The sequence below is a fragment of the Alexandromys fortis genome, unplaced genomic scaffold, assembly GCF_014885135.2.
Source record: "Alexandromys fortis isolate MF-2015 unplaced genomic scaffold, M_Fortis_MF-2015_v1.1 scaffold_11, whole genome shotgun sequence".
Taxonomy (NCBI): Eukaryota; Metazoa; Chordata; class Mammalia; order Rodentia; family Cricetidae; genus Alexandromys; species Alexandromys fortis.
The window spans coordinates 10,246,651-10,262,707 of record NW_026067912.1 but is presented as its reverse complement, the minus strand read 5'-3'; the positions used below and the strand labels follow the sequence as shown (position 1 = coordinate 10,262,707).

The window sequence follows — 16,057 nt, the reverse complement described above, 5'->3', positions numbered from 1 at the left end:
CCTACCATGAGGTACTGACTGCTTCTCACTAATCATGGCAACCTGGGTGTTTGGGTAGAACCGAGTCGCTCTGGGACCCATGTCCCTAGTTCCCAACTTGGTATTTTCAGGCCTAAAGCAGCAAGGGTCTGGGAAGCTCCTTGTCACCATGGTTCTGTACAAGGGGACAGAGATCTCTGCATACTCCCTACTTCTCTGCATGGCCCTGGCTGGGGACATTTGTCCTTAGGCCTCAGCTTAGATGTCATCTGACTTCTGGGTGACTTCTTCCTTCCCTTTCCTCAATGTGGGCTTTTGGTCTCCTTTGTTCCTGTCACCTCTCTCACTGGCTTATGATTCAGGTCTATCTTTTTTTTTTTAATTTTTCAAGTATGTCTCTTCCCCTCTCCCAAGATGAGGCCAGATGCCATCAATGCCTGAGGTCCTTAGTGCCTGCTATACAGTCACAGAACTGTGTCAATGTGTGCGTGTGTACACGATTAAGAAGGGAGAGAATCTGTAGTGAACAAAACTATAAAGGAGTTTAATGAACATTTACTTTTCCTGTGGTCTTATGTTTGAAGCCTTTTTATATTTTTTTTGGGGGGGGGAACCCACACAGAGATGGTTAAGTTCTAAATGTATTGCCCTTTTCAGTCCCTTTTCCAATTATAAGATTATTCTCTTTGAATCAACATGGTTTAAGTTTTTGTGTGGAAGAAACAGTGGAGATGAAGGTATGCTTAGGAATTCAAAGATTTTTTTTTAATTATTGTTTTTTGTGGCGGTGCAGAGATTTGAAACCAGGGCCTTGAACAGGCCAGGTGAGTACTCCACCACTGAGCTCTTCCTGGCTCCAGGAGTTGGGGTTATATACAGTGGGGGCTTACAGTGTGCTTCTAGAACATGCCTCTGTGGTTTCCAGGAGGATGCTCTTTTCTGCGAGGCAGGCTGCTTCTCTGGAGGAGACGACAGAGTCCTGAGTCATGGGTGTCTATAGTGAGATCGCCCCACACCCATCTAACGCTTTCCTTCTGTTTCCCATCATGGGGGGTTTTCCTGCCCCTGACTGCTCTTGAGGGAGAATGTCCTGATGATAGGTGTGTGGGAAAGAACTTCCGAACCAAAGAAAACACTGTTCTTTTCCCACATTTCAGGCCAATTGCTATCATTGCTCTATCAGATGTCTGCCCAACTATTAGGCTGATTATCTTTGACTCTGTCTCTGAGCTACAGCGTAGATGAGAGGAACCCTCTGGGGGAGAATTGCTATTTCCAGTTTTGACAGGCAGGGAGGGTAATGACTGGGGGTGGGGGTAGTCTCCACGCTACCTTTCAGTGTCCATACAGGGTGAGGAAATGGGGCAAGACACCATTGCAAGGTAACCCCAGAAAGCTGGTGGTTTCAGGGGAAGGTGATGCATTTGGCTAGCTCCCAAAGAAATTCAGGACTAAGAGCACAGCCGTGCGAAGCCTGTGCTCTGACTTCAACTCTCTGGTTTCGTGGTTTTGGGTGAATCCTTTTACATTCTCAGCCTTGCCATCCTCCGTTTCCAAACGACAGAGGGATAGAAGCTTCCCCCACCACCATGGCTACTCAGTGGGTTGGGTGAGCTGAAGAACGCCAGTGGCACATGGCGATGGTGAACACGTGATCTGGCACCCTGTGCCACTGCTGTGGTGACCGTCTTTCCACGCCTCTCCACCAAACCAGCCGCCATGCGTGCTCTGTCATGTACTTTGAGAATTTAAATACCAGGAGGCGAAAAGAAAGTCATCGCTCATCATGATCTTCTCATTCTAGTCCCAGTTCTGTTTCTCGTTCCTTGCTTTTGTAAGTTTGTCTCTGCTGTTCTACTTCACTCCCCTGTTGGGACCTAACATCACCCTAGAGATTTCCCATCTGTTGGGAGCTTCCTCTATGACTTCCAGTAGACTAAGTTATGACATGGCTTTGGAGCATAGGTTGGCAAACTTTCCCTGTGAAGGGACAGATAGTAACTATTTAGGCTCGGTGGGCCATATGGTCCCTGTTGCAACACTCAGCTCTGCTGTAACAGTGGGAAAGCTGCCACACACAACATGCAAACAGATGAATGTGGCCGTGTGCCAATAAAACTTTATTTATAAAAACAGGCAGTGGGCCAGATTCGGCCTCTGGGCTTCAGTGTGCCAACTTCTACTCTTGAACATTTGGCTAGCCTTGGGAGCCCATTTTTCCTTAGAAAAAGAATAAGGATCAACCTTAGACCTATGGTCACTACCCAAAGTATGTGATTTTATGCAATTCTAATGCGGTTACTGAGAAAGAATGTAGTCTGACATTCAGGATGGATTACATAGATCCTTTAAGAATAAGAAATTCTTTGAGAAAGCCATGTGGGAGCCCAAAGAGAAGTTCTACAATGTAGTAAGCAGATTAACAGTGTTTCAAGGTGCTTTCCTAAAGTCATAGGCTTCAATTCGTGACTGCTGGATGCAGGCCAGGTTCATTCATGGTGATCCTCACTTTAGCCTTTGGGATAGGATCATCTCATCTTCCTAGTCAGGAGATTGAGGCCCAAGGCGACTCCACCCAGCTACAATGTGGGAAAGAAAATCTGGGACTTAGTCCTGCTCTCTGAGGTCCTTTTCTCACGAATGCCCTAACTCCATCCCTCTAGTGAATCTTAAATCCACGGTGAACGGCAGCTGAGGTAACATGGCGCTGTAGGACGATGATGGCCAGGGCTCAGGAGGGAAGGGCATTCCCACATCTTGGGACCCTGAGGCCCCAGTTAGCACCACAGAACTCAATTTAGTCCTCAGTGGAATGGCACAGTCGCCTGCTGACTCACGGAGCTTTTGTATGGATCAGTTATCAGCAGAAGATGAAAACTCATAACCTCAATGATGGTCACTGCAGTTCCTTCTAATGTTAACATTCGAGGGTTTTCTAGAAAAATGTGATTCTTTACAAGGAATCATCCTTTGGGGGGTTAATAAGCACACGACAGAGGCAATTTTGGATTAGACCTTAGCTTTTGTCTTCATGCCTAGTGAAAAGCAGGCCTAAAACATGTCCAAAGTGATAGGCATTGAATTAAAGCATTTTGAGGCCTTCCTGTTTGGGAATAAATATATGACTTTTAAAAACATCTGTATCTTTTCCCCTGCTGTCTTTTTAAGTTAAACGAAAAAAAAAAAGCCTTTTTTAAATTTTTGACATATTCTCAATTTTTAAGACATTACAGCTGATATGAATGGCCAGTGTTTCTTGGCTCTGCTACAGACTTAGAAATAAAAAAGCATTCTTTACTCCTAGGAGGAGCATGGGAGGTGATACCGGCAGTGCCTCTGCTTTATGAGTAGGGAAGGGAGGCACTTACAAGCCCAACTATGTGCTCAACGTGGTGATTTGAATGAACCGTCCCCACAGTCCAGACATCTAAAAACTTGGTCCCTAGTTGGTGGCTATCTGGGGAGGCTGAGGAGGTATGGTCTTGCTGAGGAAGTATGCCACTGGGGGTGGGCTTTGAGGTTTCAAAGACTTGTACCATTTGGCGTACACCCTGCTTCCTGTTTGCTATTGGAGATGCAAGCCCTCAGTCTTGACTCACAACCCCAGTTGCCACGCTTGCCTGCGGTCACACATTCCTGCTGCGACCTTGGAGGACTGTTACCATTTACACAAGCTCCAAATCGACCCTTCTTCCTGCAAGTTGCCTTCGTCATGGCGTTTGTCACAGCAATAGAAAACCAATAATACCCTCGGGTTGGCCGCACGGTACTTGGTCCCAGCTGTCTGATTCAGACATTCTCAGGTCTGGTAGTGACTCCTGCTGGTTCCCATGGCTTCACACAGTAGACTATGTCAGGGCTGCTGCATCTCGCAGAGAGCCCTCATCATTTCCATCCTACCCTTTACAGAGCTTCCCCTCAGGGACCCCAGACCTACCTAAGACGACTGTGTTGAAGGAAACCATCTCCTTGTCCTTGCCTTCATTGTAGAAGGCCAGGTGCCACAGGCCCACATCCAAGTACTGCACAAACACGGCCTCGTTCTGCACCAGGGTCTGGATGCTCCTGCGTTCCCTGGGCGACTCCACCACGCTCCACTTCTCCTTTCCATCCAGGCGTTCCATGAAGTCATACTGGGGAGCAGAGAGAGGACAAGGTGTAAGGCCCATTTTCGACCTGTACCCTTAGTCAGCATTGCCCATCAGCTAATAGAAAAGTAATTTTTAACTACGCTTTTATAAAGTAAAATTAGCCATATAAGTCATGAAACAGTGTCAGCTATAATTTATTATGCCTATAATGATAATTATTAATTAATTTTCAGTGGTACTGGGCTTTGAACTCAGTGCCTTGCAGATGCTAAACAATGCTCTGCTACTGAGCTGTAATTCCATCCTTGTTCTATTTTTATTTTGAGATGGAGTCTGGATAGCTTTCTTAGGTTGTCTTTGAACTTGTGATCCTTGTGCATCAGTCTCTCAAGTAGCTAGATTTATAGGTGCTTGCCCAAACTCCAGACTTAATTTTTATTTCTATTCTGTAGTGCTGGGAATGAAACCTGAGTTCACATATATGCTAGACAAGTGTTCTTCCACCGAGCTATATCTCGACTCTGTATTATTATTAATCCTATTTCTATTGGTCACAAGCACACATTGGTAATTCTGGAATAAAAAAATACAGTACTTTAATTGCGAGAATTTCCTCCTTACTCTTTCTCTCTGTTTTGTTGGGTATCGAATGCAGGGCTGTTCCCATGCTAGACTTTACATGTAGAGCTGTGCTCCGGGCTCTACATATTTTACAGGGTTAGGGGCTTAAAGTTCAGAAAATTCAAGCATTTTGTTTAAAGTCACACACTTCCTAAGTGGGAAAGCAAAAATCGGGACAAAGTAAGTTCTGTTCAGCTATGACACTTCTGCCTTGATAGTGCCTGGTCTGAAAGAAAGCAACATTTAAATGTTGAAGCCCGTTTTTGTGGAAACCAGGTTGTAAGTTGCTAGAGATGAGCTCAGCACAAATGCACCAGCTAAGGTTTCTGGGGATGAGGGAGCGAAGGCTCCAGCGTTAGCCAAGACAGACATGTTCTAAGCACCAGGTGAAATCTCACGGCGGGGGAGAGGGAGCCACTGAGAACTCTTGGGCAGTGACGGATGTGATAAGAGGACGTTCGGAGGAATTAGTTTTTGGAGGTGGGATAGGAACTGGTCTATAGGGAATGAAAAGTAAGTAGGAAAACTGGTTCAGGAAGTGGAGATTGCAGACTCAGGTGTGAGGCGAAAGGAGTTTGATGAGGACAGTAAGTGAGGGGCAGGCACTCGGGGGACATTCTAAGGGAGAGAAGCCATGAGTTGCCCAGGGGCTGGACAGGGAAGACGCAGGGAAGGCAAAGAGGACACCGATGTTTCTTCCTGTTGACAAGAAAATCGATAAACCCCAGTAGAAATGGATGAATCTCGCAAACTCACAGTCACCACACAGAACAGTTCCTTGCACTCTGACTCTCAGAGAAGACCCCAAGTGCGGAGCTTCGGCAGATTAAAAACCTCTGCAGGATAAAGCGCTGCCTACCTTCCCCTCCATGGAAAGAGTCCCACATACACAGCTGACATCAGCCATAACCCCCTCCTGACTTCATAGCCGGAAGCTCCAGGAATTGCCTAACTTGATATCTCCCTCATCAGAATCGCCCGTCTTCCAAATCAAAAGCCTTAGTAATCTTAAGCACAAAGGCTCTGCCATTAGACGAACCCACGTTTGAATTCTGACTCCACACTCGCTATTGTTTGACGCGGAGTCTATTTTTATTCTCAGGGGTGGTGGCACCTCAAGTTCAGGAATACGGTACCGGGATGACACAAGGTAATGCTCAGGGCAGTGCCAGGGAGGTAAGAAATTAAAAAGTACTTAGTGACTGAGGCCCACCTACGCGCAGCTCGGAAGGACCCCAGGGAGGCGGCACGTGGCTCTAGTCATTCACGTGGGGAGCGAGATGGCCATTTCTGGGAAGACGAAATGGCTCACATCTCAGTAAGTAAGTGTTTGTGGGGAGCTTCCCTCTGCCCCACACTCCACTGCCCACCATCGTCCTTATGGGCTGAAATAAATGGTTTGGAGGGATATGACAAACAGACGCTGCTTCCAGAGACCTTTGTAACTGAGGCATTTGTTCCCTAGCAACCTCGTAAATGTCCGACCATGAACGCTGGTGTCTACAGGCGGCCGTGAGCTAGAGCAATGGCTGTACCTTCCTTGGTCGTGAGAGGAGAAGAATAGGCTTCACCTGGGGTCCGAGTTATCACCCTCAGGAGGCAAAGTTTGGAGAAGGTGATTACTTGTGTGGAGCCATTGCTCACGACTAATTTGGGCATCAGTCATCCGGTGCAGAGCTGGCTGGCCAGCCGAGGGACACAGAAATGGCTCAAGACTAGTGGCGAGTCTTGGTGTCCAGCCAATCAAATGACTAGGGAAGAAGGCATTTTTCAGAGTAGACGAAGGGCATTTATTTTGGCTGACTCCTCAGAGGCCTTCTGTGGAGGTTTAGAGGGCAGTTTTCATTTAGAGGAAATCTGTCAGCCATGGGTTCTCCAACAAGGTGTGAACGGGAGAGCGAGAGAAGATCCGGTGGCCCACACATCTCACTTCTGTATCCCTTTATGTACGTCATCACTTTCTGAGCTCTTATCTTACTCCCTAAATGACACAATTGCTCCTGTGCCTGTCGTTAGTCCACACAGAAGGATGTAAGCTGCAGGCACAGGGACTCAGTGGCTGCTGGAGTATTCAGAGTGACAGCTTCAGGGTTTGCTTGCCTGGGTCAGGCTCTGAGCTCCGGTCTTCACTTGCTTGCTGGCATTTTGCGGAAGCTATCAAGGGCCTGAACCTCTGTCTTCTTGTCCTTGCAATAGGCAAGGCAATGGTTTCCATAGCAAAACATAGCTCTAAGAACGAACTGAACTGATATATTTGGCGCCTGGAACTACGAGGGCCACGCGTGCAAACTGTGTGCTAGAAACTTCAGCCATCGTTATTGGACGTCACGCCCCAACCAAATCTGACTAGAGCAGAAAATGATTGACAAATGTTTCTTGAACATCAAACAAATAAATTAGCCAACTTGTAAATGCATGATATGGAGAGAAACAAAATTGGGATGAAGCAACAGTTTTGTCTCCAATGATCATTTTTGCTTCCGTCTTCTACTGCGCTGTTTTAAATGGGAGAGGAGAGGAGAGCTTTAGCCAGTCGGGCATGACCAGTTAGAATGTGTGTGTGTGTGTGTGTGTGTGATTGGAGGTTGCGGGCTGGGCGTTTGGAAATTCATAAACACCGCCAAGATTTGAGAGATGCTCAGCACTCTGCTTCCTGGTTCAGCACAATAAACCATGTGAATGAGCTTCTTCCCTTATTGTGCCTCATGTCCCTTCCTTCTTTGACGCTCCAACTTGGCGGCCTCTGTGGCGGAGATCACTATGGCACTGTAGTCCCGTTACTGCTAGCTGGGCAGTGCCATACAGGCCCCACAATCCTTTTCATGCTGCCACCAGGTGCCCCGGGAATCTCTCATATAGCCTCTCTCCTCTGCTGAGCGTGCCAGGGCCTGGTACCAAACTACGGCAGCAGTGCCCAAGAGCGCTGTGGCCTGGATGGACGATTAGCACCTGGAAAAGATCCTGGAACTGCTCCAGGAACTATCTATCCATCGCTGCTGGTGACAGCCCGCCTCTGAAATGGTGACCTGCCCCTTCTGCAGGCTTCATGGATTTCTCTGCTCCATTTCTCTTTCCCTTTCCCGTGTACTCCCCAAGATGGCAGCAGATTCCAGCCTTGTTCTCCTCGCTCGTCAGGCAGAAGAGGACGGGTTACCCACGAGAGTGTGGAGAGCCATTCATTGGTGAAACTGCCCCTCTGGTATCTGTAGAGTGCCTCTCCCAGTCTGCCCGCGCATTCCAGTTGACACACCTGGTCCTCTTTCAGAGAAACATCTGGCTTCTCTACTCATAGGCTGATACAGCACAAGCATTGTTCATTGCTCCAGGGAGGGTCCAGAGACACAACGTGGGTCTGGGGAGCCAAGTGTGGAGACTGCAGTCCAGGGCAGGGTCCGGGAGCTAGCAAGGAGCTTCTAGGCAGGGAGACCTGCTGGTTCAGAGTGCATCTGCGATCTAGGATGTGGTTTTAGGCAGTCTCCCTCCCTAGAAGCTCCTTGCTAGCCAAGGGTGATACTATAAGGACAGCATTTCCCGAAGCCTGGCTAGAGCTCCATTTTCACTGGGGACTGATAATTCAGGCTCAGGACAGGACCAGCCACTTCAGGAACAGGAAATGGACACATTCAGGGGCCATGCTCTGCTTAGCTGGCTATAAAGGTCACGGCGCGACACATTCTAACAGGCCACAGAGTTCCCTGAAGGGCATTAGGAGTATATAGCAAACCCAGTCATAACAAAAGAGACACAGTGGCCTCTGTCCCTTTTATACCAGGGGAAGAAGGGGAAACAGTACAGTTACCTGGAATAGAAAACATCCCTCTTCCTCAAAGTGTGCGCTTCCTTTCTCCTTTCCTCCTTCTCTCCCTTCCTGATTCCCTTCCTCCCTTCCTCTTCCTTCTCCCTCTCTCTCCCCCTCCCTTTCCCCCTCCTTCCCCACCCCTTCTTCTCTGACCTTGGAGGAATAACCCTAGCTGACTTGCTGGAGAAGGGCCGTGCCTGTGAGCCATCCCTCATGCCCGGAAGTGGCATGAAAACGCAACTTTTACAAGAAGCTGCAGTGGCAAAGAAATAAACCACAGTAAATATTTGACTGATCCAATTATAAATCTCCCCAATTCTTGGCAGAGAGCAAGGAGGAGTGGTAATTAAGATAACTTAGTGGGTTTCCAGAGGAGCCAGTGGAAAGAAGAGACACCCCGTGCTGGCTGAGCCTAGGCCTGAGGGCCTGGCATTTTCCCAGAAGGGAAAGCGACCGAGCATCCGACCATCCTCACACAGGGAGCACACAACACCCCAGGTTGCTGCTGGAAGCCTCCAGATTATGTACCTGCTAAAGAGGGCGAGGTTAAAGACAGACCCATTGCCCTTCAGGAAGATGTTATTACTGGGTCCAGGACCCTGGGAAACTGGAAAATAACTTTTCTGTTACTTGGAACGTCTGTTTGCTGAGGGTTGACGCGACTGGGAAAAGCAATAAATGGTGACATTTCCCAGAGCCAGCCTGCTACTCTGCTGCTCCCCGGCAGCATCCCTGGCAGTTTCCTTGGTTTCCTACGTCTGAGGCTGAGTCTCCCTCAGTTGACTGAGCATAGGCAGCCAGTGGTGGGATTGTGGGGGCGACATGTGTGAGCTGGGGCTGCTTGAAGTCCCCATGACCATGTAGCCTGGCTGCATTCAGTGGCACAGAGGGTCACTCAAGTCTTGTGCATCTGTCTCTGCTGCCAGCCAGGGCTGTGGCAACGTGGGCCCAGCCGATTCCACATCTTGGCTCAGCACAGCCTTTTCTGCTGGCTTTCCAAGAGGGCTGCACGGAGAGGGATGGGTGGGAGGACCACGACTGAGTAGCGGATGGGCGTGGGGGTGGGGTAAGACTTGCTCGAGTGGGCCCGACTGTCTTAGAGCACTATGTCACTTAGTCAAAGGCAAGAGGCTGAAGGAGGACATTCTCTGGGCCACAGTGAGAAGGCATTTCCTGGCTCCCACACAGGAAATGGGGCTGCTTTTCCAGATCAGGTAAGAGTCCTGTAACTCACTCTGCAGACCAGCCTGGCCTTGAACACACAAAGATCATCCTGTCTCTGTTTCCGGAGTGCTGGCACTAAAAGCATGCGCCACTATACCTGGCTTTCTAAAACTAATATTTATCTTTTTTTAATTATGTGTGTATGCAAATTTCTCTCTCTTTCTCTCTCTCTCTCTCTCTCTCTCTCTCTCTCTCTCTCTGTGTGTGTGTGTGTGAGAGAGAGAGAGAGAGAGAGAGAGAGAGAGAGAGAGAGAGAAAGAGAGAGAGTGAGAAAACATGTGCTTCTTATCTTCCTTTCATTCTGAATGTCTGACTCTCTCCATATCTTGTTGGTGTCTCCTCTGTGCCTTTATTATCTCCTTCTACTTCCCCCCTCTGCCCGGAAGTCCCACCTATACCTCCTGACTAACTATTGGCCCTTCAGCTCTTTATTAAGCCAATCACACCAATATATATTAACACAGTGTACAAATATCCCACAACACCCCATCTTCTTATACTTCTGAATGCTTGGTCCTCAGCTGGTAGAACTGTTTGGGAATGATTAGAAAGCGTGCTCTTGTTGGAGGAGGTGTGTCACTGCGGGTGGGCTTGGAGGTTTCAAAACCCCACCCCATTCCCAGGTAGCTCTCTCTGCCTCCTGCTTGTGGATCAGACGTAAGCTCTCAGCTACTGCTCCAGCACCATGCCTGCCTGCTGCTGCCCTGCTCCCTGCCACGCTGGCCATGGACTCTAACCCTCTGGGAGTACGAACCCACACATTAAATGCTTTCTTTTAGAAGTTGCCTTGGTCACGGTGTCTTGTTACAGCAATAGGAAAGAAACTGAGACAATGATTCTCTGTCTCCGCCTCCCAAGTACTAAGATTATAGGTGTGCGCCGCCAGGCCTGATTTCTAGTTGGCACTTGTGTCAGTCGTAGTGACAAATGTTGATGTGTGTTATCATTTCACGTTCCTAAAAACCTTTGCTCTTTATCTTTGGCGGGAGCAATGGCTGCTGCGGGGTTAGAGAACGAGCTTACCCCCTGGAGCAGGGAGGGCTGCCTGTGCAAGGCTTGAATTGGATTTTCAGGAATCAAGATAACCACTGGCAGCTACTACAAGTTTTCCAAGAACCTAGCTCTCGATGCCAGCCTAGCTGGTAGCTGGCCTGGTTTGCCAGTCCTTTCAAGAGGCCACTGAGGGAGGACCCAGCTGGGCTTGGGCAAAGCACACAGAAAGCGTGCCTGGGAAGCTCCATTGGTTTTTCTGGGTGTTGGTCACACCTGGGTTACAGCGTCGCTGAGAGCCAGCCCCTTTCCAGCTCCCTTCTCTCTCTTCCATGTGTCCTAGCCATACTGTTTGCTCTCTCCCTATAGCTTATCCCAATACGCCCCAGCCTAATGGCATTTGCACCAGCTGCTCCCTCTGCATGGCTGCCCTTCTCCTGCCCACACAGCTGTCTGTTGCTTGTCAATCCTGTCTTTGCCTGCGCATTGCCACGTCAGGAAGGATGCCTCTGACCGCCCACTCTAAAATACGTTTCTTTGTTTCCATTCTCAGCAGAAGCTCATTACTCCTAAAAATCTTGTAATTCCCCAATTTAGATCTCATCTCTGTCTTCTTGGATATGAGCTACTGAAGGGTGGAGCTTATAGCTAGTGACAGAACACACGCGGTAGCCTAGTGGGGATGGGTATACACTGGGTGTGGGGTATACTTAAAGAATAAAGCACACTCATTCACTACACCATCTTGGGACCATGTAGCATCCTGTACCTGACCTCAGATAGGGACCCCCAGCATATCATTTACCCCACCTACTGCTACCTGAGGATAGATAGCGTGGCATCCTCTGGCTCACCTATACAGAATACTGCCCACTCCTGCTGTGATCTACCTAGCACCTGCTACCAATGTACTACCTGTAGAACCCGACAAGCTGGCCACAGACTTATTACGATTGCCTGCAAGAACCTACTAAGCCTGTAGGTTTGCTCCGATGCTGCACCTGTCTAGTTGATCTGGGACCACTCCTGATACCTCATTCACATATCAACATAGATTTGCTACTAGACTAAACTCCAAGGACCATTCAGCTAGTCCACAAGCTAAAATATTGGGGAAACAGTCAAGACTCAAATGCCACTCAACAAAGGTCAGACCAGATAGCCATACCAATAACCACCACCAGTCACCGAAATATAGAAGCCCAGGTCCCACTGCAAAAATACAAATGGCATAAGTAACCAAGACAACATGTCTTGTCCAGAAATTTGCACTCCCATTGTAATATTTCCCGAGAAAGACAACTTAGCTGATACACAAGACAATGATTTCAAAATAGCAATTATAAAGATGTTAGAAGAACTCAAAGAGAATAAGAATAAATGTCTGAATGAAGACAGAAAAACACAAACAGCTGAATGAAATAATGAAAACAATTTAAAATATGAAAACAGAATTTAATAAAGAGATAGAATCTCTGAAGAAAAGCCAAACTGAAATAAAACTCGAAATGGAAAACTCAGAAAGTCAAACAAAAGGCTCAGAGGAAAGCCTCAATAGATTGGATCAAGTAGAAGAAAGGATATCAGGTTTCAAAGACGAGGTAGGGAATTGGATCACCCAGTTAAATAAAATGTTAAATCTAAACAAACAAACAAAACCAAGAATTCTGGGACTCTATAAAAAGACCACATCTATGAACATACAGATGAAAGATGAGAAATCTTGTTTAAAAGCACAGAAGATATTTTCAACAAAATCATAGAGAAAAAACTTCTTAAATATTGCACCTATCAAGGTGCTAGAGGCACACAAAACAGCAAACAGACAGGGCCAGATATTTTCCATGTCATTTAATAATCAAAACACTAAGTGTACAGAAAAAGAAAGGACACTGAAACCTTGAAGAGAGAAAGGCCAAGTCACATAGAAGGCAGGCCCATCAGAATAACATTGTACTTTTCAGAGGAGACATTGAAAGTCAGACAGCCTAGATTAATGATCTGCTAGTTCTGAAACACCACAGATACCAACCTAGATTACTATACCTAGATACTATACTATACTATAGATAGCAAAAATATCTATCATGGGGGCCAGACAGATGGCTCAGTGGTTAAGAGCACTGGCTGCTCTTCCAGAGGTCTTGGGTTCAATCCCCAGCACCCACATGAAGTCTCATACCTGTCTGTAACTATAGTCCAATGGGACTCCACACCCTTTTCTGGTGTGCAGATATACATGTGGATAAAAACTCCATATTTAAAAATATGAATCATAATAACAGGAGAAAGCCAAAATTTCTGTGATAAAGAGAGATTTAAGGAATTTGTGTCCATTAAGTAAGCTCCACAGAGGAAGTTAAAAGGAATACTTTTGTCTTAAGGACCAAATGCACCCAAAAGAACATGAGGAATAAGTAAATACAAACTAATAATAAGTAAATAAAAAATAAGTAAATATAAAGTAAATAAAATAATAATAAGTAAATATAAAGTTTATAGAACAGCTAATCAGAAGATGTTTAAGAAACCACCACAGCAAAACATCAGGAATTAATAAATACTGTTTAATAACAACTCAACATTAATGGTCTCAATTCCCCCAGTTGAAAGTCACAGACTACCAAATTGGGTTAGAAAACAGGGTCCATCTTTTTGATACCCCGAAGAAGCACACTTCACCGTTAATTGATACCACATCAGGGTCCAATGATAGACAAAGGCAGATCAGGTAGAGCTATTTTACTATGTGACGAAATAAGTTCCAAGGCCAAACAAGTCAGAAAACTAGTCAGAGAGAGAGGGAAGGACATTTTATAGTCAATAAAGGAAAGTTCCACCAGAAAGATCCGACAGTTCTAAACATTTATGCACCAAATGCAAGAGCACCTAATTTCATAAACGAAACTCTGTTAGCTCTCAGGTCATAGACTGATCCCAACACAGTGATGGTGGGTGAGCTCAAAACCCAACTCCCAACAATGTACAAATCATTCAGAAAAAACTTAAGTCGAGAAATCCTGAAGTTAAATGACATCAGAAATTAAATGGATCTAAGAGACTTCTACAGGACTTTCCACTCAAACATTAGAGAACACACTTTCTTCTCAACAGCCCATGGACTGTTCCCCCAAATCAGCCACAAAGTAGGACACAAGCAAGTCTCGGCAAATGACGAAAAGTTGAATTGTGTCATGCTTGCTCTTCCAGAGGTCCTGAGTTCAATTCCCAGCACTGTGGTGGCTCCCAGCTGTTTATAATGAGATCTGGTGCCCTCTTCTGGTGTGCAGGTAGAACACTATACATAATAAATAAATCTTAAAAAAAGAATATATGAAAAGAAATAAACTCAGGGCTGAAATTAATGAAATAGAAAAAAAATACCACAAAGAATCAATGAAATGAAGAATTTGTTCTTTGAAAAGATTAACAAGATTGACAAACCTTTAGCCAAAGTAAACAAAAGAAAGTGAACAAGGAGCCACATTGATAAAATCAGAGAGGAGGAAGGAAACATTAGATACTGAGGAAATCCAGAGAATCTTAAGGATAGACTCTAAAAACTTCCACTAAATTGGAATATCTGAAAGAATGATGAATTTTTAGCTATGTATGACCTATACAAATTAAATCAAGATGGAATAAATAATTTAAGCAAGCCCACAACAACCAATGAGATAGAAGCAGTAATCAAAAATCTCCCAACTTAAAAAAAAAGACTAGGGCCAGATGGATACCCTGAAAAATTCTACCAGAACTTCACAGAAGCAATCCCAATCGTCCTTAAATTATTTAAGCTGGTTTGCCCATGCAAAATGTCTAGAGAAAGGCAGACATGTGCACATTCATACAACCATATTTAATATTTCTTCATATTTGAATAGGAAGAAACACTGCCAGTTTCTTTCAATGAAGCCAGTATTATCTGAATCCAAACCAGACAAAGGTACAACAACAACAGCAACAAAGGAGGGGAGAATGAAAAACAAAATTATTGATCAATGCAGGGGCAGACATTTTCAACAAAACACTTGCAAACTGAATTTATGAACACATCAAAAAGATTATTTACTACGATCAAGTTGACATCATCCTAGATATGTAGACATGGCTCAGCATATATCAATCAATAGACACAATCTACCACACAAATAGATCCAAGGACAGAAGCCACATGATCATCTCAAAGTCTTAAGTCTTAGCTAGAGCACAAGGAAACAGAAAAAGATCAAGGGGATACAAAGAGGAAAAGCATTAGTGCAAACATCCTTGTTTGCAGCTGATATGATTCCATACATTAAATACTGCACTGGAAAACTGCAGCTGATAGGCCGGAGGCAGTCCTACCCTTAGGACAAGCCTGCGCCCTCACAAACCTTACATTTAGTTATGATAAGAAGCGATCCCCTTAGGAATGGGGTAGGAAGGAAAGGAATTCCCTTTGTGCCACTCGGTTTGAATGGAAGGGCAACGACCAGGTACTGCCTGTCCAGAGTGAGTCTACTGTTGAAAACCAAGGAGAGCAACTAATGTTGTGAGGGCCCGAGTTTAGGCTGACACAACGCCAAGGTGAGACACAGCCCTGGAAGCTGTGATAAAAGCAGGAGGCCTGGGTGCTGGCAAGCTAAAAACGGTGGGAACACAGGAGGCTTGGCTCAGGCATTCAAGTGCGTAACCCTACCCTTGGTGGCCAGGGGTCAGTCTCATCAACTGGAAATAACACTGGAATTTGGTAGCTCTGTGCCTGAGGTCAGCAGGTGGCCAGCTTCTGGCTCTACCTATCTGCTTTTAACTGCTGAAGAGGCTGGGAACTCTTAATTCCAGTGATTAATTCTAAGTGATTAATACTTTGAAGATTCTGGAAATATGAAGAGCTGCCAGACTATACAGAGTGCTTGCTTCCCATACTCCCAGTGTGGGAGTCACCTCAAGCTCAGACATCAGCCTTCTCAGGCATATCACCTAAGAGGCTCAGGAAGGTGAGAGAAACTGCCCAGCTCATAGCTGCATATCTAAGGAAGGCCAGCAGAGGCACAAGGGAGGGAAGCCACTTCGGGCAGCCCCACCGACACCAGACCCTTGTTCGGGACTGGCTCAGCACCAGCATGCACTATAAACAGGACAAGAGTCCAGAAGATCAACTGATTCTCACACTCTCCCGCCTCCCATGCATAAGCCCAGCTTTCCAGTCTCTAGACCCAGGAGGAAGCGACTCCCACACTTCTGCTTCTGCCTTCACTCCTCTATTGCCTCCTCACCCCGTGTTTATCCTCTTCCGTTCTAACCACACTTTCAGCAGTGTTTTCGCTTTGTAATATTTAAGAATATTCATATTTAAAATGACTTTTACATT

The 16,057-nt window shown here is 46.1% G+C and overlaps 1 protein-coding gene across 3 annotated transcripts in view; it reads right to left on the bottom strand.

The window, feature by feature from the left end:
* The window catches only part of Tenm2 (teneurin transmembrane protein 2), a 424,931-nt gene that overhangs the window by 159,561 nt on the left and 249,313 nt on the right, over positions 1-16,057 (bottom strand). For all 3 annotated transcript variants that reach the window (XM_050138699.1, XM_050138700.1, XM_050138701.1), the window contains exon 7: positions 3,917-4,112. In XM_050138699.1, the coding sequence (XP_049994656.1) occupies positions 3,917-4,112 (196 nt within the window). The remainder of the gene's footprint in view (positions 1-3,916; positions 4,113-16,057) is intronic.